The 25,921-nt window shown below is 40.8% G+C and overlaps 1 protein-coding gene across 1 annotated transcript in view; it reads right to left on the bottom strand.

The window, feature by feature from the left end:
• Positions 1-25,921, bottom strand: part of LOC122642101 (histone acetyltransferase GCN5) — a 99,570-nt gene that overhangs the window by 60,370 nt on the left and 13,279 nt on the right. Inside the window, exon 4 of the mRNA XM_043835518.1 lies at positions 5,757-5,828. Coding sequence (XP_043691453.1) covers positions 5,757-5,828 — 72 coding nt within the window. The remainder of the gene's footprint in view (positions 1-5,756; positions 5,829-25,921) is intronic.

Below are 25,921 nucleotides of genomic sequence, written 5' to 3'. Positions count from 1 at the left end.
AAAATTCCCAGTTGAAGTAGAAATTCAAGAACCAAGAAAAGAGAGTATTTTTATGCTAAGAACGGAATTGGAACTAGAAATTGATATGAAGAGAGAAGAGAACCGTAGAAACTAACCTTGTAATCAAGGGAGAAAAAGAGAAGAGAAGAAATCAGGCCTGGGATACTGTATGTCAAGCTCAACAGCTCCAAGACTCTCAATAAAAACTCGTATTATTTACTCAAACCATGAGGTGGATGGCGATGACGATGTTGCCCAAAGGATTACAATAGGGTGGATTATGTGGAGAGGTGCGACCAAAGTTTTTTGAGATCAATGTATCCCTTTAAAGCTGAAAGGAAATTTTTATAGGACTGTCATTAGACCAGCAATGATGTATGGGTCGGAAGAAGTGACATAAATAAACTTGGAGTTGTAGAGATAAGGATGTTGAGATGGATGAGTGGTAAAAGTGTAAAACTAGGAACGATAAAGTAAAAAATGATCATATTAGAGCTGGGATGGGAGTAGCTCCAATACATGAGAAACTTAGAGTGAGTCAATTGAGGTGGTATGGCCATATTCAACGGAAGCCTTCAGAGGCCCCAGTCCGGAAGAGCGACATGATACCGATTGAGGGAACCAAAAAAACCAGGGGTAGGCCTAAGATAACCTTAGGAGAAGTGATGAAGAAAGACATTCTTAGCTTAGGCCTTACTTTTAGTATGACCTCAAATAGAGCTGATTGGAGATCAAAGATCCATACGGTTGACCCCATTTAGGTGGTCTTTGTTGTTGTGATGCTGTTTTGTATTCACACCTCTTTGGGACCTAGAGTAGAATGTTGGGCAGTTAAGAAGCGGTACATAGCTAAGAAGCGATGCTCTAGAGTTTGTGTCAATATGGTATGTCCCCCCCCCCCCTTTATATGGTAATATATGAGAATATACACCCCCGCCCACATACTATTAGCCATTTAGGTTACTAAATGTTGCATGTAACCAGAGAAGCAAATGCATATAGGAGCATTTAATGCTCTAATTGGGGCTGACTTGTGGAAAAGTATAAAAAAAAAAAAAAAAAAAGAAGCAGAAGAGTGAGATAGTTCCTGGCAATCACTCCAAAGACACTCCAATTTTGGAGCTTTTTAATTTGTCCCTCCACTGCTCCAGCTCCAGCATCTACTCCATGATTTGACCACTTAGCCCACTTCCTGAATTCAGGATTTAGATCACATGAATTAAGGGCAGTGAGCAGCTGAGATCTCGAGGCTATTTGTTCAGATTTGAAGGGAGAAGCTACACTCAAAAGCTGATATTCTATTTCAAGCTCTAAACACTCATGCTAGAATTAAACCTCTTAAGGAAATTTTTGGCAGGGGTTGAAAAGAAAATTTCTGGAGCGTTTAAGCGGATTTATACATAAAACATCAGAGAACTAGGGCAGATGATGTAGATGAGTAGATCAATGGAGAAAGAACCAGCATCACCTGCCAGCCCATCGGTCCATGGGTGTAAGTCCAAATTTTGTTCTATATTGGGCCCATATTCTGGGCACAAACAGAAGGTTGTGCTTGGCGCATTGGTCAAGTGCTCACTTGCTGAAAGCTTGGTCACGGGTTCAAGTCTTGGAAACAGCCTCTCTGGAAACAGGGGTAAGGCTGCGTACATTTGACCCTCCCCAGACCCTGCTAAATGCTGGAGCCTTGTGCACTAGGTACGAGCTTTTAGGCCTACATGGCTACATTCTGGTCCTATACAGCCATTGACCAGCATCTGGAAAGGGTGATGTTTTGACAGTTTTAAGTGGGCCCCACAACCCCTTGCGTGGAGATAAATCTGGAATTAGTTGCTGACATGCGTGGAGGAGAAAACCAGTTGCAATCTTCTGATTTATTTAGTTGCTATTTCAGTTACAAGGCATTAATTATATTTCAGTTACCAGATTTTATTTAGTTTCTAATTTTGAGTTAGGTACTACCTAGTTTCAGTTATTTCTCTGCTATTTTCTTGGTATTGAGGTTGTCCGTAGCAAAAAGGGACTTACTTTATCTCAACGGAAGTATGTTCTTAACCTTCTGAGTCACAAGAATGTTGGGCTGTAAGCCTATAGATACCCCTATGGATCCTCATGTCAAGTTTAGAGCGTTTGATAACAAGGAGTTTGAAGATAAGCATCAGTATCAGCGACTAGTCTGTAAACTTATATATCTTACTATTACCCGTCCTAACATTTCATTTGCTGTTGGTGTGGTTAGTCAGTTCATGCAAACACCGAAGTAGGTTCATTAGGAAGCAGTTTGTTATATATTGAGCTCTCTTAAAGGTGCTCCAGGGAAGGGACTTATTTATCGACGCCATGGTCACACTAGTATTGCTGTTTATTCTGAAGTTAATTGGGCTGGAGCTTATGGTGATCAACGATCAACTATAGGATATTGTACCTTCTTTGGAGGTAATCTTGTAACGTGGAGGAGTAAGAAACAGACTGTTGTTGCTCGTTCTAGTGCTGAAGCCGAGTATCGAGTTATGGCTCACACTGTTGCTAAATTGATGTGGCTTCGATCCTTTGTTCAAGAACTTGGTTATTCTACTGAAAAGCCGATGGAAGTGTTTTGTGATAACCAAAATAATCCTGTTTTTCATGAGAGGACGAAGCATATCGAAGTAGATTGTCAATTTATTTGGGGCGCAGTGATGAAAAAGTTGATCTCCACTCCGTTCGTTAATTCTCACTATCAACTTGAGGATTTGTTCACCAAAGCCTTGTTTCGGAATGTTTTTCTACAAGAGTGTTCCAAGCTGGGCATGGGTGATGCTGATGCCGTGATGTTTATGCTCCAGCTTGAGGGGGAGTGTTAAGTGTTAGTCTTTATATTAGGTCCACAGGCCCACCGTTTCTATAGTTTATTGTTTAGCTTAGTTAGTGAGGGCACTATTGGTATTGCACTCTTTTTTCCCTTGTGTCGGTTATGTACTGCCTTACATCATTATAAATATAAGATGTTGCCCACGGTTTGGTCATTCTGTTCATAACACAAACCGTTGGCAGGTTTCCCTTCCTTTCTTCCCTTTGTCAGCCTCTCTTCTTCTTTCTATGTTCTTCTTCTTCTTCTCTCTTATTGCGGGTCTTTAATGCAGTGATAATGTCACAAAACTCTTAAGGGGTAAGTAATAGAAAACATAGACTTGAAGAAACAGAAAATTTGACTGCAAATAAAAGCACAGTCAACTTAAATTAAAATTGATCCAAGCCCATTAGAAAAGCCTAAATAACACTAAAAAGATAAAAGCCCATGTCTATACTCTATTTTGTACCAAGTACACTGAAGCATGAAATTATCAAAATACCCTTGTTGATATACATTTGATGCAGCTCATTAGAAAAAAGAAGGCCAGCAGCAAACCAGGACATTGAATGGACCAATATGTTTAATTTTGAGTGTCCAACATAGTTGTCAAGGCGTCGCCTAGGCGGCGCAGCAAACCAGGACATTGAATGGACCAATAAGTTTAATTCTGAGTGTCCATTGTCCAATGGGTTGTATGAGCCAGGTGCTTAATATTTTTGTTTTCTATTGTAATGGGCCGATTCTATAAGCCCAAATATTAGGGATTTAGGTACTTTACGGGATTAAGTAGTTAGTTTCCACTTTGTAATATTCTAGAATAGCTTCTATTTTAAAAAGAGACTTAAGTTGAAAGGAATCCCTCCTCCCATACATAGGGGGTTTCCTACTATAGTGATTGCTATGGAGTTATAAATAAAGACAAGAGGGCATAGGCCGCATACCCCCCAAAGATTTTAGCTTTGAAGAAAACTTGTGTTCTCTTGTGAGATGCATGCTATTGTGGTGAATCAGCAGCGACCTATGTAGTGAAGCCATGGTTGGGTGGTCGTTAAGCCTCCCGTAGGCCTTTGCGGTGAAGCCAGGTCATATCCCCTTTCGCCTCTCTTCTCTCATCTTGTTCTCAGTTTCAGCAAGCAACAAGTTTCTGTTCTTGCATATCAACTTTGTCCACTTGTGTTATCAGTCTTCCCTTAAAGATTCCAGCCCTTCCTACCATTGGACCAAGCTCTATTTTGGATATGATGTTCCTCCCTTTGAGGACTACATCTGTCCAGAATTGCAGCACAATCAGACCTGGAGTTTGGGAGTTCTATATGTTTCAATAACTTTCTATTTTCTGTTTGGGAAAAGGCTGGGCACACCACCCGTATACCGCAAGCTAGCACCCACTGTGTCTATCTCTCTCTTCCCTCTTTGAAATGACCCCCTGCCCCTCCTGTATGATGCCCCCCCATCCCCTGCACCCTCATTGGTGCCACTCGCTAGCTTACCGCACTTGGGCTGTTTGCTTATCCCTCTCCCTTTCTGTTTTCACTATGTTTCTATCCACTCCCATTACTTCCTATCTAACTCTTGGTCTTTGTGATATTTTAGAGACTTGACCAACAGGTTTGGGCCACCCTTCGACCAAAATTTCAGCCCCATCGGCTGGCTGGATTAGAGGACATCCAACCTTCTATTTTCTAACCTTTACCTTCTTAACCTATTTCACTGCGGTTCTGCCCAGTGGTTGTTTTTCCTACTTAAAATCTTATTTTGGTTTTCTAGAATGCATTAACATTGTTGTGTGCTCTATCTAAAAGCTCGAGCTTTTGGGACAACCGGCGAATTCCCCATTAGTGCGTGCTACCGTGGATTGTGACTGACAGTAGCAACTTTTAGCTGACCTAGTACCGAACTCTAAGCGGTAGTGGCTTCCTATGAAAGATTAGCCCAATGCCTAAAAGAAGTGCGCTAAGACGTCTCACTTATTACTATTCAATTTTCTTTGGTTGGGTCAGGGTCGTAACATAGTATCAGATCCAGGAGGTCAGGTATATAATCCTTAGCATGTGCAAGGGGTTTGTGTTGCGTGTTGTTGTGCCCCTACTACCCTCAATGCCAAGTGATGGCACCACCACGTAATGGTGTCACATGCAGAACCCTGTGTGTGTGTGTGTATAGGCCTGTATGTGCAGGTGGTGCTGATATACATTGTTGTGTGCCCTTTATAAAAGCTCAATCTTTCGGGATAAGTGGTTGTAACAACCCTTGCTCTAAAACCAAATAAACAAGAACAGAACTAGGACACCTGTCCAACACTAAATAGGACCCACAAACTTGATAGTGAAAACATGATCAGCCTCATTCCAATACAGGCCGTACAATATTATAATGATGTCAAATAACTGAACAAGTATTGGAGTTTCGAATTTAGCACATGACATCTTCCTTCAAATGTTTTAAGGGCCAGAACTGATCACAGCCTCACAGACATTATTTCTTCCCACAAGGAGTGGGCAACAAACATCCAATCAGCACATATAATAGCCCTAAAGAGAATATATAATAGAAAAGAATATTTTGTATCACAAAAACTATATGGCTCTGGAAGGCATGAGAGAGTGGTTCTGATGCATGACATGATCAGGAGGATGTCTTCCAAATGATTTGTTAATGGGTATGGATTTCAAAATGGCACTTGTTTTAAACATAAGGCTTCGTCTTACTCAGATTTGGATGGAACCCTTGTAGTAAGGTAAAAGAACTCAATATGGAGTATGGGTATCCATTCTGACCAAGCTTTGATAAGTTTATTGCTTTTGTGGGGATGTTGGATCAGATATGGTTCCAAAAATAAATATGGATCCAAACCATTCATTCCCCTACGAAGAGGGTATGCATAGAAGGAACAAAGGGCCAGACCTAACAGGATATTCTAAATTACCTGACATAAGGACGATATGTGATGCCCCCAACTACCTGATTATGCCTGATAACCATTACAGATTTGTGGCTTCTGCAATAGATTAAACATGTAAAATGTAAATGGATGCTACGAAAGAAATAATAAATTTCTGGCAACATTACAACCACAGAAAGCAGAACAAAACTTAGATAAAATATGGTTCCAATAAAGGTAGAGGAAGAGTTCTGTATAAGACAACACTTAACAAGTACAATGAAGGGCACCTGCAGCATGGTCAAACATCATACAATTTAATCAAGCGTTTCTCAAGGATATTCAAAGGCCAAATATGACATGCATCTAGTTTGGAATCTACTTCCAGAAACTGATCTAGATGCCCAATTAATCCCATTTATATATCTCATTGATCAGTAAATTTATCCTAATCAGGAAATAAACCATTTGTAACAAACATGTAGCTACCTAAGCATAGTTGTCAAGGCGGCACCTAGGCGTCCAAGCTCTTTCTTGGGTCCAAGGCGACAACATGCCATATTGACACTTCATGAGTTTATGTTGTTTTATGCATATTGTTTTGTTTTTAATGAATATGCTTATATTATACCCTATGCTTTGTTTATTATATGTTGGCTTTCTCCTATTTGGTCCTAGCATAATTATCTCATATTGCATTGATATGGCTTCGATGTTGCATATAAGCATAATTACATAAAATACCATTGCTATTTTATATATAGTCATATACTGCACGCCTAGGTGGGGCCTAGGTGGGCGTATTGTTGCCTAGGCACCCATCCAACGCCTTGGGTCGCCTAATCACCGTGACAAATTTTACCTAAGAAAACCAGGAGAACTTTTAATATACTAGCAGTCATTGCACAGAAGCTTCATTTTATTGTTCCCATTTCTTTCAAATAAGGCCCATAAAGCCATGTTAGACATAGGTGGCCTCCCTATTAAGAATCAAAACAGAAGCACCCACAAATACATCTATGCAACACTTTCGAGTGAGAAACAAGATTGCAAATTTGCAATTGATTCAGATGCACATGCAGCAACATCTTTATGTGTGTGCCTTTAAGATCCTAAAGAAGAGATCCACATCTACATTAATAAAAAAAAAATGGAAAAAAAATTGACTTGGCAGATAATATGATTTACTAGTCAAATCATTTTTTAGTCAGATACGACAGTAATAACGTCATGCTGGGTTTTCATGGTCAATCTCTCATTTCAAGGAGATAAGATTAGGAGACTCAGTAGCCAAGTAGTCAAAACTTGGGGCTTTGAGTTGTGATTAATAAGTTAGTTAGAACTTTGTCTTGTTGATTTATACTACAGCTACATATTAAAGAGTTTTAAGCTCTGGTATCATTTTTCTTTTTCATTTTCTGACAATTTTTCATTTTTTCATGTGTTTAGTATCATTTGTGAAACTTGCTTTTATTTAAAATAAATGGAAAAAAAAAAAAACCCCCAAAAATCATAATAGAGTCAAGAGTCTATTATGGATTTTGGCCAAAAACGTTTTTTTTTCTCATTTTTGCGCTCAACTTTAATATCACGTGTTCTAACAGCTAGGTTTTGAGGTTAAAACTGTAAAATTACTTTATAAAACCTATTTGCCTGAAACCCTCAACCCGTCTGTCGTTCATTGCCTCATATCTCATCACTCACTCCTCTGTATTCTATGTTAAAAATTTTGATTTCTGAAACTGATATTCATTTTATGCAGATTCACCATACGCTTCGTTTTCTGATTCTTATTTTTCTCTGATGAAAATCCAATTGGGGTTTTGGAAGATTGGGAGTTTTTGGTTTGAGATGTTAATGGGAGAGACTGAGGGTGAGATGGGTGAAGGGAAGGGGATTTTCTACACAAGCTCTGCTTGGTGCATGTATGCTTCATGGTGATGTAGAAATGGCAGCTATTGCTGCGGAAAAGCTCTTTAAGTTGAGAAGTAATGGGAGCCTGGAGCTTATGTTGCCCTGTCTAACACTTATGCAGCTGCTGGGAAGTGGGAGGGTGTAACTGAAATTCGGGAGTCGATGAAGGAGAGAGGGGTTTCTAAAGATGCTGCCTGCAGCTGGGTTGGGACAGACAGTGGTTTATGCGGTTTTCATATTGCCCAACAGATCTGAAAAAAACATGTAAAATAGGGCCACAACCTATTTTTTATATAATTTCAGTTTAGCACATTTTTTTATATGTTCCAATTGAGATCTGACATTAGTAATACCTGTTGAAAGAAAGATTCAATAGGAATAGTAGATGGATGAGATCTGCGGTGTTATTCAGATTTTCATTGTTGTACCGAGACACTTTGATTGCTTGGATGGAGGATTATAGGAAAAAGTTGTTTGTGGACCTAGCTGAGCTCTTCCACTGTCAGACTACTTTGGCAAAATTATATCATTATATCCTTCTCCTTAATATTGCCATTATCATTCCATGCTTCTTTAACCTATATAACGGGTTCTAGCATAATAAACTAGAGAGCATCAAGGGACGGAAAAATATCAGGCAAAAATTAAATGGTAGAGCAGGAACTGGAAATTCTAATAGGGAGTATATCCCTTACTACACATAAGACCTCCTGAACCACTGTTCGATGGCAATTCAAACGAAAAGTTTAGCGACCGCTTCCCTGGTAGCACGTGCAGGGTCTCAAAGGAAATCAGCTTCGGCACCTGTTACGACAGGTAACTGCTGCTTGCAATAGATGGGAAAGCGGTAAAATCCACCAAGGCCCGCAAATATGAGAATGAGATAAATGCTTCTAATACTACAACAGGGATGCAATATCTAGGTAAACACGATCACCACAAGGGAACTGAAACGCTATGGATAGGATTTAAACAAAAAGCGGTAAGATGAAAACAGAGAATCAGCTTGCACTTGGATATCGGAAATCAAACTTCAGGACAACAAATATATAAACCCATATAAATAGACAATACATACATAAGATAACATAACAGTAACAAAATAATTAGATGAGATGGGCCAATATCAGATTGGATGAAACTTCAAATGGTTGAAACAGAAAACTAACAGAGAAATAATTGGCAAAGGATAACAAAGAAAAATCAAGGCAAGAGAGCTGATCTCATAAAGGGAAAAATATGGATATCCCTTACAAAATGGAGATCAATGATCCCCAAACAAAGACGAGGGCCTCGATCAACAGCACAGTCTTACATGAACCCGACGAATGCCTCTCCACAGAATGTCTCTTTGCCTCCAAATCTGCTACCAAGCAGTGAGTGTAATACTTATTGCTGATTTACTGTCGCAGTAGAGTCGCATAGGCAGAGTAATAGGAATACTCAAATCTTGTAACAAGGTTTTAAGCCACAATAGCTCACAAATGCCAAGAGCCATAGCTCTAAATTCATCCTCTGCACTGGAACGGGCCACCACAGTTTGCTTCTTACTGCGCCATGTAACACAATTTCCACCCACAAATGTACGCCCAATAACAGAGCACCCATGGCACTAATGCACACACAATAACAGAGCACCCATGGCACCGGGGAGACTCGAACTCGCGACCACCTGCTCTGATACCAATTGTAGGATTAAGCGCTAGTCAATCCCCCAAAAGAAGCCTTATGAAGGAAGGTGCAACTTTAATTCCTTATTGCACACCAGCCAGCGCGCATCGCTCCCTCGCCCGAGCTGGGATCTAGGCAGGGCATTTTGGGTCACTCCCAACAAGAACCAGCCCAGTCTGAGTCAGTGTAGGCCTCAATCTGGAGATGATCATGACGAGATAATAAAACTCCTTTATCAGGAGCAGACTTCAAGCATCTCAAAATTCTAAATACGGCTTCCAAATGGTTAGACCGAGGATCATGCATAAATTGAATAATAAGACTCACAGCATAGGAAATGTCAGGCCTTGTGTGAGATAAATAAATTAGTCGCCCGACTAACCGCTGATACCTCCCCTTGTCCACTGGTTCACCATTAGTGTCTCGAAAACGAGCATTGGCCTCTATGGGAGTATCCACAGGAGAACAGCCTAACATGCCAGTTTCAGAAAGAAGATCTAGAGTATACTTGCGTTGAGATAAGAATAGCCCCTGAGAAGAATGGGCTACTTCAATCCCTAAAAAATAGCGAAGTATGCCTAGATCCTTGATCTCAAATTCCTTGACTAAATAAGTCTTCAACTTGGAAATTTCAGCAGGGTTATTTCCAGTTACAACTATATCATCAATGTATACTATGAGAAGAGTAATAACGCTGCCCGTCTTCTTGATGAACAAGGTGTGATCTGCATTGCTTTGTTTATAACCAAATGTCACCATTACCGTCTGAAAGCGACCAAACCATGCACGTGGTGACTATTTCAGACCATACAAAACCCGCTTAAGTTTACAAACCTGGCCTTGAGTTGCAGCAGATGAGAATCCAGGAGGAACATCCATATATACTTCCTCCTCTAATTCACCATGGAGGAAGGCATTTTTAACATCAAGCTGTTGTAGACTCCATCCAAGGTTCACAGCACAAAAAAGAATAACCCTGATAGTGTTCATCTTGGCAACAGGCGTAAAAGTCTCCAAATAATCTATCCCATATGTTTGGGTAAATCCGCGAGCAACCAACCTGGCTTTAAAACGGTCAACAGTTCCATCAGTTTTTTGTTTAATTACAAAGACCCACTTGCAGCCCACAATCTTCTTTTGTGGTGGAAGAGTAACAAGATCCCATGTACCATTTTTCTTAAGAGCTTGCATTTCTTCGACCATGGCCTCTTTCCACCTAGCATCTGCAACTGCCTCCTGCCAAGTCTGTGGTATGGAAACAGAAGATAAAGAGGAAACAAAAGCATGAAATGAGGGGGACAAAGATTCATACGAAACAACCTAAGAAATTGGATGTTGCGTACAAGATCTTTTCCCCTTCCTAAGAGCAATGGACAGATCAAGTGATGGATCAGAAATAATAGGAGAGGGATCCAAAGGAGAAGAATCTCAAGGATCAGAAATATTACCAGAGAAAGTCTCATTCGGTCCTGGTTCAGAGGACAACTCTTGGTTCAGTAATACTGTAGTAGTGGGCTGTCGTTGCCCTTTTTTTTTCGATAATACTGCTGATTAAAGTCTTTCTCTGGCTGAAACTGCTGCTGCTCCCCCTGGACATCACCATCTTCTAAAGGTACATGATAATCATCAATGGGCTCATGAAGAGGAGGAATAGTAATTGGCACATCTTCTAGAGTAGATGTAGACTCCCCTTAAAAAGGTGCCGAAGAGGGAAAGAAAGCCACAGCCTCATGAAAAACAACATCCATTGAAACAAAAACACGACGAGATGGAGGATGGTAACATTTATACCCTTTTTGGGTGAGAGAATAACCAATGAAAATACAACGGAGACCGCGAGGATCAAGTTTACCATGGGCATAGTGGTTTCGAACAAAACAAACACACCCGAAAATCTTTGGAGGAATAATGTAAAAAGAAAACCCCTTTAAAAGATCAAGAGGAGATTTATAGTCAAGGATCCAAGAGGGCATTTGATTAATAAGATAAGCGGCTGTTAGAACAGCCTCGCCCCAAAAATGAGAAGTAACATGCATTTCAAACATAATAGAGCGTGCTACATCAAGAAGATGTCTATTTTTGCGTTCAGCCACTCCATTTTGGGGTAGAGTGTCAACGCAACTAGTTTGATGAATGATACCTTGAGTAGCAAGAAATAATTGAAATGCCCCGTCTAAATATTCACGACCATTGTCACTCCGAAGAGTTTGAATGGTGGCTTGAAACTGAGTTTGAACCATGCTATAAAAAACCTTAAAACACAAAAACACTTCACTTTTGTGCCTCATTAAATAAACCCAAATGGTGCGTGTGTGACAATCAATAAATGTGACAAACCACTTAAAACCAGAAATAGAGGATGTGCGTGAGGGACCCCAGACATCAGAATGAATCATAAAAAAGGCTTGGAACATCGTTTATTTGAACTAGAATAAATAGAACGAGTTTGTTTTGCAAAAACACAGGCCTCACATAATAAAGTTTGAGGATTACAATGCTACAATAAACCAGGAAAAATTTTAGCTAATGTTCCTAAAGGTAGATGTCCCAATCGGCGATGCCAACGATGTAATTCAGATAAATGATGGTCAGCGGAAGTAGCAGTAAGAGCCTGTCCAGACTTGGCAGCAGTACTAGAGATAAGATCATCGTCAAGCAAATAAAGTCCACCACGCATTTTACCAGCTCCAATCGTTCTCCCTGTCCCCAAGTCCTGCAAGACAAAATGGGAAGGATAAAAAATAGCTTTACAATTGAGATCAGATGTCAAACTACTGATAGAAAGCAAATTAGAAGTTAACTTAGGGACATGCAAGACAAAGGACAAGGATAAAGAAGGAGAGCAATGGACAGCTCCCTTCCCCGATACAGAGGAAAGAGAACCATCGGCTATTTTAATTTTATCTTTGCCTAAAGAAGGAGAATAACGAAAAAATAAATTTGATGTACCAGTTATGTGGTCAGTGGCTCCGGAATTGATTATCCAAGGATGAGATAATGCCAAAGCACAATGACCAGCAAAAGAAATACCTGGTTGGGAGAAAACAAGGTTGGATTCAGAAGAGGGAACCACAGTCGAAGTAGAGGCAGATGTAGATGAAGATGTGAGAGACCCAAAGTTGGTCATCATACGACGAAATACAGCAAGTTCTTCTGCAGAAAGTGTGGTATTAGGGGCTGTTTCAGTAGCTTCAGAAAGGTTGACATGTGTACCACCACGACCACGACCACGGCCTCAACCACGACCATCAGATGAATCAAATGGCCGACCATGCAATTTCCAGCAACAATCCACAGTATGTCGTTCCTTTCCACAATGGGTACATTTAAGAGGTTCCTTCCCAGACAAGGAACGTGTACCAGTATTAGAAGAGCCACCCCCAGAAGTTATTAAAATTGATCTCTCTGACTGTGTGGGTGGTAACATAGTGGAACGACGAGTATCCTCCAACTGTATCATAGAGTAGGCTTGCTCCAAATTGGGAAAAGGGGAACGACTCAAAACTTGAGACTGAAGCTGATCATAGTCCACATTAAGTCCAGTCAAAAAAGTATATACTCTGAATTTATCCTCCCTTTGCTGAAATTTTGTAATATCGGAAGGACAATCAAGTTGAAGGTTATCATAGTAATCGAGCTCTTGCCATAGACTACGGAGTTCAAAGTAGTATTGTGACAAAGTAAGTTCACCCTGTTTGGTTGCATGGATTTTTCTTTGAATATCATAAACTTGTGCATCATTCCCTACCAGGGAATAGGTATCTTTAGCAGCCTTCCAAATTTTGGCGGCTATATCAAGCAGTACATAGCCACAGGCAATGGATGGAGTCATAGCACTTAGAAGAAAGGACACAACCAAGAAGTTACTTGAACTCCACTTATCTTGTAATGAACCAGCATCACTTGGCTTAACATTAGTACCATATATATAACCCTTATAGCCATGGTTCAAAATCTCGCGAAATATCGCTTAATTTCGTATATCTCGAGCTTACCGAGATGCGAAATCAGGTCGAAATGAAAAAATACCATATTTCGTCGATATCTCGTGAGATATCGTGAGATATCGACGATATCTCGATATCTCGTGAGATATCGGCGAAATATGGTATTTTGGCTTAAAGTGTCACGTGAAGGGGGGCTTTAATACAATATTTCGAAGATTTCGGTCCATATTTCGACCGAGAGCTGCATTTGCTAAGGAATTTCAGTCTTTTGCCTATTCTTCCACTCTTCCAAGCTCTCATCCAACACTCTAGCCATTGTTCAAGAACATTGTTGTCGGATTTTCGCCGGTAAACTCATCGGAGGGTCATCTAAGCTCATCATCCAAGCCTTTTTCCACTATTTAAGGTAAATTCTATTCCTCTAAAACTATTTTTTTGAAAAGACTATGTACAAATTTTGTTGGATGGTAATGATATTAATATATGTTAGACACCGGAGGCCGATCTATATCCTCACGGTGTTGAAATTTTTTTTCCATAAGTATTTTTTTTTTTAATTTTCTGGTTTTAAAAATTCATTTTCCTACAATTAAAATAGGAAATAATTAGGGGTAATATGACTTAGATGGTAATGAATTAAATATATGTTAGACACCAATGGCCGATCTACGGCTTCACGGTGTCGGATTTATTTTTCTGCTCTTAAATAATTATTTTAATTTTTGCACATACCACTCCATTGGCATCGGATTATGGTGCATCACAACCTTACGGTGGATATGGATATGGATCATCATCATATGGGCGATTTAGTGGGGTAGGGGACTATGACTACGTCCCAGTCCAGGGACATCTTGGATCATCTTTTGTAGATAACATCTTTGCATACCCTAGCGGACCTAGCTACCAACCTCACCAGCCATACATGCAGCCAATGCCATCGCCTCTTGCGCCGGCGCCAACATCATATCACAGTGGATCATCTTCTTCACGGACTGGATCCATTGGTAACCCTAGTTTATATCCTAGGATAGGTTACCTACAGTATGTTGATGATTCCATTTACGTGACACTTGTGGATGACTACACTCGTTTCTTCTCCGATTCTATACCGTGGTCCACATATGTCCTTCAAACAGAGAGCAATGGACGTCGACTCGGCGAGGCATGAGTGGGATTGATCCAGGGAGGCACAAAAACTACTATTAGCGATTTAGCACTTGTAATTTGTAACTTAAGTTGTGATTTCATTGATCTATGAACTTGTGAGTTGTGACTTGCGAGTTGTGCGTCTTGTGACTTACTAACTTTGACACTTAGTGTATTGCCTTTAAGGCTTTAAGCGAGTTATTGAATATTATGGAGTTTATGAGAATCATGGCACTCATCAATGTGTATTGGCTTTAACTTGATATGTGATGAAGTTAAATACTATTATTAAATATTAACTGCCTAATCTATGTGTATTTAACTATTTATACATTAGGGTCGGCGACAGGATGTCAATCAAGGGTGCAAGCCCAAAACACCAATTTGAATTCACATTTTTACAATTTTATGGTTTAAATGTGTTTATTAAGCTTAAATAAGGCTGTCCATGAAGTTTCAGGCCTAGATATGGCCAAATACCCCCCCGAGATGGACCCCCGAAATATTGCAGAAAAAATGCAATATTTCCGTCATATTTCGCGATATCTCGGATATTTCGGATATCTCGGTAGGCCCGAGATACCGATATATCGCGAGATATAGTACTATGCTTATAGCCCCTTGAATCAATAGAGAGAAAGACTGATGTAGACCAGAGTAAATAATTGGTGCCATCGAGCTTCACTGGGCTGGCTGGAAAAGAGGGATAATCATGATGATTCCCTTGTGTCACAGATGGGCCAGTGGATACAGTAGATACGTCTGAATCAGGCATACTGATGAGACTATCGATCAAGAAAAATAAGGGAATAAGACCCCAAAGTACAGAGATGATGTGTCCAAAAAATTACAGATATCGTTTCCTGCAAGAAAAATAATTCTCGGCTCTGTTGGAGAAGACTTGATCCTTTGTGGTTTCGATCTTAAAGTGCAGGAAGCTGATGGGAAAAATAAGATGAAAGCCAATAAGAATCTTGGAATGCCGAGAACTCCAATAACCAGGAACTTCTGGAAAAAAAATTGCAGATCTATCGTGGCTGATGAATATCGTGTCCAAAAAAAATTCTGCAAATCTTCAATCTTCAAAACCTGATCTCAATCTGTATGGAGATCATAAAATAGGAAAGAAAAAAAAATGAGGTAAGGTCTAGGGCAGGTACTAGATCATTATTTGATCACCTCAAAGTACCGCCCCCATGAAACAGTGGAGACTTGAGGAGAAAGAGGAGAAAGAGAGTCTTGACTGTAGAGTTGGGTTTAGGGTTTTAGGATAACTAGTCTAATCGATCTAAGAGAGATTGATCATGAAGGGAAGAGATAGAGGAAGGCAAAAATCAAGCTCAAGGAGGGAGATCGATTTTTGGAATTTGGGATTTATTTTTTAGGTATTGGTTTTGACTCTGATACCATGAAGAAACAATTGGAATGGCTTATCAATGTGATAGCCTTCCACGATTTATATATAATACGTCTGGAGAAAATTTCAAAATACAACAATTACAATAATACCCCAATTAACTAGAATAGGGAAAAACAACTAGAATAGAAAATACCCCATGGGTCGACCCATGTTACAATAATACCCATATTCCAACAAGTTGTTTCCTCTCCCCTATTTAATTTACTAATATGAATTGAGAATTTCAACCACCTCCCTAGGGAGATAAAAGGTAAAACAGGAAAATTAAAACATAAAACAATAAGACACTAACTAGTACTCAAACTACCCTTATTACATAAACTCTAACACTCCCCCCCAAGCTGGAGAATAAATGTCTACATTCCCAGCTTGCATAACAGCGTACTTAACTGATGAAGGATGAGCCCCTTGGTACAGATGTCAGGTAATTGATCACCTGTCTTAACAAAAGGAGTACAAATGTAGCCAAAGTCAACCTTCTCTTTGATGAAATGTCGATCCACCTCAATTTATTTCATCTAGTCATGTTGGACAGGGTTGTGTGCTATACTTATGGCAGCCTTGTTATCACAATAGAGTCACATAGGTGCCTCAGTATCAAATCCCAACTCTTGGATCAGCCGTCTCAACCCTAGGAGTTCACATACTCCATGAGCCATAGCTCTAAATTCTGCCTCTGCACTCTACCGAGCCACAACTGGTTGCTTTTTACTCCTCCATGTGACCATATTACCACCCACAAAAGTACAATAGCTAGATGTAGATCGCCTGTCAGAAACTAAACCAGCCCAATCCGCATCAGTGTAGCCTTCAATTCTCAAATGGTTGTACTTGGCATATAGAAGACCTTTTCTTGGAGAGGACTTCAAGTATCTGAGGATCCGATATACAGCATCCAAGTGTCCAGTCTTGGGGGCATGCATAAATTGGCTCACCACCCAACTGCATAAATGATATATGGGCGAGCCAAAGAAAGTTAAATCAACTTCCCTACAAGCCTCTGGTATTTCCCTTCGTCAACGAGGAAAGGTCCACTGTCTTCTCCTAGCTTATGATTCTGATCAATATGAGAGTTTGTTGCTTTACAACCCAACATCCCCGTCTCTTTCAACAAGTCTTGAACAAAATTCCTTTGACATATATTTATTCCCTTCTTAGATCTTGACACTTCAATCCCCAAGAAGTACTTTAAGGGACCCAAATCATTAATCTTAAACTATTGAGCCAAGTAGGTCTTCAGCCTAGCTATTTGAGCCCTATCATCAAAAAAGGGCGTACCCAATGCACGAGGCTCCCGCCGCTATGAGGTCTGGGAGGGTCATAATGTACGCAGCCTTACTCCTGCTTTCGCAGAAAGGATGTTTCCAAACTCGAACCCATGACCTCTTAGTCACAATGGAGCATCCTTAACTATTGCACCAAGGCCCGCCCTCAATGTCATCAACATAGACAATAAGGTTGTGATGGTACCATTACCTTGCTATGTAAATAGAGTGTAGTCAGCTTGGCTCTGGGAATACCCATTCTTCAAAATGGCCTGTCTAAACCTTTCAAACCAATCCTTTGGGGACTGTTTGAGACCATATAGTGCCTTCTTGAGCAGTCACACTTTCCCTTCAGCTGAGGGAAACTTGAAGCCAGGTGGAGTCTGCATGTGCACTTCCTTTTTTAGATCACCATGAAGGAAAGTGTTCTTCACATCCAACTGATACAATGGTCAATCTTTATTAGCCACCAAAGATAAGAGAACTCTTATTGAGTTGTGGTTAGCCACAGGAGCAAATGTCTCCTGATAATCAATCCCATACACCTGACTATATCCTTTTGCCACCAACTGGGCCCTTGTATCTCTCAACTATACCATCTTATCGGTACTTAACTGTATAGACCCATTTGCATCCAACTAGAACTCTCCCCCTGGGAAGATCAACCAGTTTCCAAGTACAGTTCTTTTTAAGTGCCATCATTTCCTCAGACATGGATTGCTTCCACTTTGGGTCAGAAATAGCCTCAGTGACATTCTTAGGAATGAAAATAGAAGAGAGGGCAACAATAAAGGCAACACCTATAGGAGGGAGAGCATCATAGGAAACAAACTGGATTACAGAATTGGTGCAAGCTCTCTCTCCTTTTCTAACAGCAATAAGAAAGTCTAAATCAGAAGGAAGAGGGGGGGATGCCACCTAACTGAAGATGATGGAGCTCAGGATGTGGATCCAAAGAGGACTCTTGGCAGGTCTTCTTCTTCCTCTAGCAACCTCTGTTGTACATATTTAACTCCTTCATATCGTCAGAACCAGCACCTGATTGATCATCAATATCAACAACAGCACCACTGTTGTACACATTTAACTCCTTCGTATTGTTAGAACCTGCACCTGATTGATCATCAATATCAACAACAGCCCCTTCTTTGTGTTTCCTAATATCAAATAGAAATGGAGAAGTAGGCAAAGGTGGGAGGAAAGAAATAGCAACAGCCTCTTCATTTCCACTACTTTCCCCCTAAAGAGGATGTTGAGGAGTGAAGAAAGGTATAGATTCAAAGAAGGTGACATCTTTGGAGAGAAGTCGCGTTCGAGAAGAGGGATGGTAGCACTTATACCCCTTGGTAGAAGACAAATATCCAAGGAAAAGGCATTTGAGTGCCTTGGGGTCAAGCTTAGTCCTAGCAGATTTATTGACATGGACATAGCAGACACACCCAAACACCTTGAGAGGAAGAGAGAAAGCAAAAGTTTGAGGAGAACAAGTCCAAGGGGGATTTGGAGCCAACAAGTTTAGTGGGCATGCGGTTGATTAAAAAACCAATAGTAAGAAAGGCTTCAGACCAAAAAATCTTGACGACATGCATGCCAAATAGGAGACTCCTAGTGACTTGCAATAAATGGCGATTTTTCTCTCAGCCACCTCATTCTGTTGAGGGGTGTCAATACAAGCAACCTGATGGATAATGCCATGGTCAATAAAAAACTGTTGGAGCCCCCCCATACATATACTCACCCCCTTTATCAGAACTAACAATTTGAAGAAAGTACGAAACTGGGTACAAATGAGCTGATAAAAATTTTAAAGGCATCATAGACATCAATTTTTTGTTTCATCAAAAAAGTCCAAGTTGACAAGGAATAGTAATCAACAAAGGAAACAAAATAACGATAACCAAACAAAGAAATAATGGGAGCAAGCCCCCAAACATCAGAATGCACAATATGGAAAGGAAAATTAGATCTATTACCATGATATGAATAAGGAGAACGACAATGTTTGGCAAACAAACAGGGTTCACACCGAAATATATGGAAAGAAGGAATGGAAGAAAACAAGTGTGGCAATTTGTTCCGCATAACACCGAAAGAAGGGTGGCCCAAACGTTGATGCCACAACATCACAAAGACAACGGTATTGTTGTCACTACGCCCACACGTATAGGACTAAGCAGTAGGTAAAGGGGATGTTCCTGGATCAAGAAGGTAGAGTCCCTTTCCTCACGTCCACTGCCAATAATCCTCTGTCACCAAATCCTGAAAAACACAATGAGATGGAAAAAAACAGTGACAACAATTGAAGAATTTGGTTAGGTGGCTCACAGATAAGAGGTTAGTGTTAAACTTAGGAACATGAAGAACAGAGTCAAGGAAAATAGAAGAAGTAACACAGATACTACCCTTACCAGAGATAGAAGAAAGAGAACCATCAGTGATCCTAACCTTTTTCTTACCAGAACAAATAGAGTAGGAGTCATAACACTGGGATATGCCGATCATATGGTCAGTGGCTCCAAAGTCAATGACCCACGAAGAGGCAGTAGAAGGAGCGGATGTAGAGACTTGCAAGGTGGAAGCTGAAGAATCTCGCACTGTAGGTATAGAAGAGATCTGTAAGGTAAAGAAGACCTATCCAGATATGAATATATGAGATAACCCTGCGAAATGCTGCAATCAAGGTACTAAAACTCGGGTCTCGGTACCAACTTGACTCTTGGAAAAACCGAGAAGAGTCGAGATCTAGCCGAGTTGGTGCTTTTTTTTTTTTCCAACTCGAAGCCTCAACTTTGAGTCAACCCGAGATCTCGCCGAGATATGTCGAGTTTTCTCGAGTTAGGTAAGGTATTTAAGTGGTAGGTGGGTTAAAAAAATGGGTCGAAATTGAGATCCTGACCGAGATCCAAGATCTCGCCGAGATATTGCACTTTTGAGACTCGCAGGCAGTCTCGTCTCGGCTTTTCCAAAAACCGAGAAACTCGGCGAGATCTCGCGAGTTCTCTAACTATGGCTGCAATATCATCCTGAGTGAGAGAACTGGTGCCTGTCTATAGTCCAAATGGATATCCCATAGGCTCAACCCCAGTTATCGTAGTGTGTGATCTGGCTCCCCCCTCTCCTGCTGCCATGCATACCAGGGGGCAACCATACAGTATCTGTAAATAGCCTTGAGTTTGAATGCTTGAATGATCAAAATCGATCATCCAGGCCCTTTATTTATAATAACCAAAATTACAAGTAGTCAAAGTAGAAGTAGGAATGCCACCTCAGCCTAATCTTATTAGGAATTCCTATTTCCACTAGGAATGCCAAATAGAGATCAACTGAGGGGGAAAAAATAGAAAAAGAGAGAAAATTAAAAAAAATAAAAACAATAAAACTAAGACTAAATTACCCCTATCAGGTAAAGTAGCCTATTTTAACACTCCCCCTCAAGTTGGGGCATAAATATCAACCATGCCCAACTTGACCAGAATAGGATGAAAAAACTTCCCACTTAAGCCTTTAGTGAACACATCAGCAAGCTAGTCAGCAGATTGCACAAAAGGAACACACACCAGCTCTCCTTCCAACTTCTCTTTAATAAAATGCCCGTCAACCGCCACATGCTTGGTACGATCATGCTGAACAGGGTTGTGAGCAATGCTAATAGCAACCGTGTTGTCACAATATAACATCATGGGAAGATGAACAGGAATATTAATATCTTGTAATAAACCTTTAAGCCATAACATCTCACAAATACCTTGTGCCATAGCACGAAACTCAGCTTCAGCACTAGACCTTGCCACTATGTTCGGCTTTTTACTACGCCACGTAACAAGGTTGCCACCAATAAACGAGCAATAGCCAGAAATGAACTCTCTATCAGAGGAACCAGCCCAATCTGCATCAGTATATGCTTCGACACGAAGATGGCCATTCAGAGACAAAAGAATTCCTTTTCCCGGTGCTGACTTTAAATACCAAAGGATCCGGATAACAGCATCCATGTGAGAGGAATGCGGATCATGCATGAACTGACTGACCATACTCACAGATACTGCTATGCCAGGTCTTGTATGAGACAGATAAATGAGCTTACAACCAGTCTTTGATAACGACCTTTGTCGACCGGTGTTCCCTCCTTTTCTTTAAGTCTGGTAGTAGCATCCATAGGTGTATCAGAAGGATGACACCCTAGCATCCCAGTCTCGATCAATAAATCTAGGATGTACTTCCTTTGAGAAAGAAAGATGCGTTTAGAAGACCGAGCAACTTCTATCCCAAGAAAGTACTTTAGTTTTCCCAGATCCTTTATTTCAAATTCTTGCCCAAGGTAAGTCTTCAACTGGGTGATTTCATGATTGTCATTCCCGGTCACCACAATATCATCCACATAAACTATTAGGAGGGTTACCTTTTCACTATTTTTCTTGATAAACAAGGTATGATCCGCATTGCTCTGCTTATAACCCGCAGAGACCATTGCCTTGTAAAATCGTCCAAACCAAGCACGGGGGGACTGTTTCAGCCCATATAAAGCACGCTTCAATTTACAAACTTTCCCGCTGGTTTTATCACAAGAGAGACCTAGTGGAATGTCCATATACACTTCCTCGTCAAGTTCTCCATGGAGGAAGGCATTCTTCACATCTAATTGTGGTAAATCCCAGCCCAGATTCACTGCACAAGAAAGTGCACTCTGAAGGTGTTTAGTTTCGCAACTGGTGCAAAAGTCTCCTGATAATCGATCCCATAAGTCTAAGTAAATCCCTTTGCAACCAAACGTGCTTTGTATCAATCCACAGTGCCATCTACCTTCTGTTTCACCATAAACACCCACTTACATCCAACTGGTTTCTTTCCTGGAGGAAGAACCACAAGTTCCCATGTATCATTCTTTTTTAAGGCTTGCATTTCTTCCATCATTGCTGCTTTCCACTTTCCATCTGTAAAAGCTTCCTGCCAATTTTGGGGAATACGAATAGAAGAAAGAGAAGAGACAAATGTACGAAAGGATGGAGAAAGGGAGTCATAAGAGACTACATGAGAAATGGGATGTTGGGTACAAGCCCGAATACTTTTACGATGAGCAATAGGTAAATCAGGAGAAGATATGTTACCTGGAGATTGATCTGGTTCCAGGGCCGACAACTGTGGTGGTGCTGGTGTTGCAGTGGATGGGAGCTGCATGTATTTGGAATGTCACCTGTGATAGGTTTGAGATGAGAGTCATTAATTTTCTTCTGGAATTCCCTAATGGTTTGTTGGACTGGAGTCATCTCCCATTGAAGGGAATTGTCACCAATAGGATTTTTAGCGTCGTCTAAGTTCTCCCCCTTGGGAAAATCCTGTTGGGGACCAGCAGAGGCATCGTCTAAGTGCTCCCCCTGGGGAAAATCCTGTTGGGCACCAGCAGAGGGAAGAGGGGTGGAAGCAATAGTCGATTGAGGGGTGGGATTAATAGGTGGTTGGACCCGGGTCTGGATCTGTACAGGAAGGTCAACCATCACATCTTCACTGAAAGTCTCCCCCTGAAGAGGTGTGGATTGATAATAGGAGAGAGTTTCATAAAAGACAACATCCATACTGGTGAAGGTACGACGTGTAGGAGGATGGTAACACTTATATCCCTTTTGGGATGGAGAATATCCCAAAAAAATACAACGGACCCCACGAGGTTCGAGCTTGCCAGGAGAGCGGGTATCATGAACATAACAGACACAACCTAAAACTTTAGGTGGGACGACAAAGGAGGAAGAACCCTGTAGTAAAGAAGCAGGGGTGTCAGAGTCAAGGACTCGGGTAAGGAGCCTATTGATGAGATAGGCAGCAGTCAGGACAACATCTCCCCAATATTGGGAAGGGACAGAATAGGCAAACATAAGAGCCCGAGTCACCTCAAGGAGGTGGCGGTTTTTCCTTTCAGCCACACCATTTTGAGCTGGGGTATCGACACAACTGGTTTGATGGAGTATACCATGGGCAGGAAGGTAGTGTTGGAACTGACCATCCATGTATTCTTTACCATTGTCACTTCGCAATATCTTGAGAGTGGCATCGTATTGGGTTTGAATCATCTTATGAAATTTTTGAAAACAAGAAAAAACTTCACTTTTGTTGTGCATTAAATAGACCCACGTACTCCTAGAATAACAATCAACAAAAGAAACAAACCAACGATGGCCTTCGAGAGATGGTTTCCGGCTAGGACCCCAAACATCAGAATGAATAAGATTAAAAGGAGAAGAATTTTTATTAGAAATGGAATAAGTAGAACGATGTTGTTTAGCCAAAACACAGGTTTCACAAAAAAAATCGTTTCTATGATATTCTTTAGATAATGGTGGAAATAAAAGGGATAACGTTCCTAAGGGGGGGTGACCTAATCTGTTATGCCATTGTTGAAGTTCAAAAGAAACTAACGCGCTTTGATGTATAGGAGAAGCCAAAGGTGGTGGTGAAGTAGGACTCCCATTATCAAGCAGGTACAATCCACCATGCATCTTACCACATCCAATCGTCGCCTCCGTTGCCATATCCTGAAACACACAGTGAGAAGGAAAAAAAGTTACTTTGCAATTTAAATCACGGGTAAGACTACTGATGGAAAGAAGATTAGTGGTAAATTTAGGAATATATAAAACAGAGGATAAAGGTAAGGAAGGAGTGCAACTGATAGAGCCCTTCCCAGAGATAGAAGAGAGAGAGCCATCAGCCATCCGTACTTTATCTTTACCAGATGTAGGAGAGTAACGAGTAAAGAGGCTAGAGGATCCAGTCATATGATCAGTGGCATCGAAGTCTATGATCCAGAGAGAGGAGACTACCGATGCACAATGACCAACAAAAGAAATACCTGAGTGGGCTAAATGTGAACCTAGAGGAGTGGAAGAACTGCCAGGTGTTGATGTAGTAGAAGCAGCAGAAGCCTGTAACATACGACGGAAAGCCTAAAGTTCATCCTTGGACAGTCCAGTGTTAGTAGGAGGAGCAGGAGTGACAGCCTCAGTATGACTAGCTTTGTTTTTCGATTTTCGAGCAGCACGTTTAGCATCAAAGTCGGCTAGTTTACCACGTATCTTCCAACAGGTGGCCTTAGTGTGCCACAATTTGCCACAATGCTCACATTTAACTACTGTTTTCTCAGATTTAGAAGTGTCAGCAACCGAAGGAGTAGAACCAGCCCAAGTGTGCAAGGCTGATCGATCAGGAAGTGTAGTGTTAAGCATAGCAGTTCTTCGGCGAACTTCACTATTCACCAAAGCATAGGACTATTCCAGTGTAGGGAAAGGATCCTTGCCTAGAATCTGAACCCTAATTGGGTCGTATTCCACATTAAGGCCAGCCAAAAAATCATAAACCCTAATTTTATCGACATGCTTTCTGTAGGCAGCAATGTCAGTAGCATTAGTGGGCTGATAATCAAAGTAATGATCAATTTCTTGCCAACACTTGCGGAGTTCAGCATAGTATTGAGGGATGGATAAATCATTCTGCTTGGTGTCATGGATTTTTTTTCTTAATTCATATACCTGAGCATCATTCCCTACCGGTGAATAGGTGTCTTTGGCAGCCTTCCATATCTGGGCAGCAGTGTCTCGGAGAAGGTAGCCCGGTGCAATTGAAGGATGCATAGAATGAATAAGATATGACATAACCATGGAGTCGGTAGATAACCATTTAGTCTGAGCAGCTCCTTCTTCAGTAGGAATGGGAGTAGTGCCTGTAAGGTGTCCTGTGTAGCCACGGCCAGCAATCATAAGATAAGTGGATCTTGACCACATTAGATAATTTGTCCCATCTAGTTTGGTGGGAGAAGCAAATGGAAGATACTCTGGTCGAGAAGATCCATCGGAGTCACCTGAAGTAATGTCAGACATCATGTAAGTGTAGAAGATACGGGTTTTTAAATTCCCACAAATTTAGCCGTCAAAAATAGCTCAAACTAGGATCGAATTCCCTGCAGGTGGTAGGGAATAAGCCCTCAAAAAATCAGAACCTTCTGATGATGGAATAAGAAACCCTAAATTTGAAAAAATTTAGGAATAGCTGAATGCAAAGCAATCGCAGGTTTGAATCTGAGGTAGTTTGGATTCAAAGCTGCAATCTGAAAGTAAAGGAGGTGTAGATCAATAAGGGCAGGGATCAGTCTCCAAAAAAACAACACAGAAATCCAGCTTGAAAAGGAAGCAGCTCGATCTCCAAGGTTGGAGGAAACCTGCGGCAGATCTGATCACACCCAAGTTTATATAATCTTCAGTGATGTGTCATTGAGGGCAGCAGCTAAATCTTCATTGGATCACCTCAAAGTTGCTGCCCTGAGTGAGATAGAGAGTCCAAGAGTGGTGGAAATGCAGAAAACCAGAAGCCAAGAGAGTTTAGAGAGAAAAAAAAACCAAAAAAATCGAGGGGCTGCTCTTTAGATCAGAGGTGGCTCTGATACCATGTAAACAGCCTTGAGTTTGAATGCTTGAATGATCAAAATCGATCATCCAGGCCCTTTATTTATAATAACCAGAATTACAAGTAGTCAAAGTAGAAGTAGGAATGCCACCTCAGCCTAATCCTATTAGGAATTCCTATTCCCACTAGGAATGCCAAATAGAGATCGGCTGAGGGGGAAAAAACAGAAAAAGAGAGAAAACTAAAAAAGATAAAAACAATAAAACTAGGACTAAATTACCCCTATCGAGTAAAGTAGCCTATTTTAACAGTATCCAATATTTGTCTCTAGTGTGCCCAGATTTCCCACAGTTGATGAACCACGGTGGTTCGCGTATTTCATTTTATTTTATAGCTTTGGCTCGCATAATCATTTGTCTCCTCCTTCAATATAAAGCAGTCAAACTTAATTTAGTG

Source organism: Telopea speciosissima, chromosome 1 (genome assembly GCF_018873765.1).
Source record: "Telopea speciosissima isolate NSW1024214 ecotype Mountain lineage chromosome 1, Tspe_v1, whole genome shotgun sequence".
Lineage (NCBI taxonomy): Eukaryota > Viridiplantae > Streptophyta > Magnoliopsida > Proteales > Proteaceae > Telopea > Telopea speciosissima.
The sequence above is the reverse complement of the archived record's forward strand: the minus strand, read 5'-3'. Positions and strand labels throughout refer to the sequence as shown.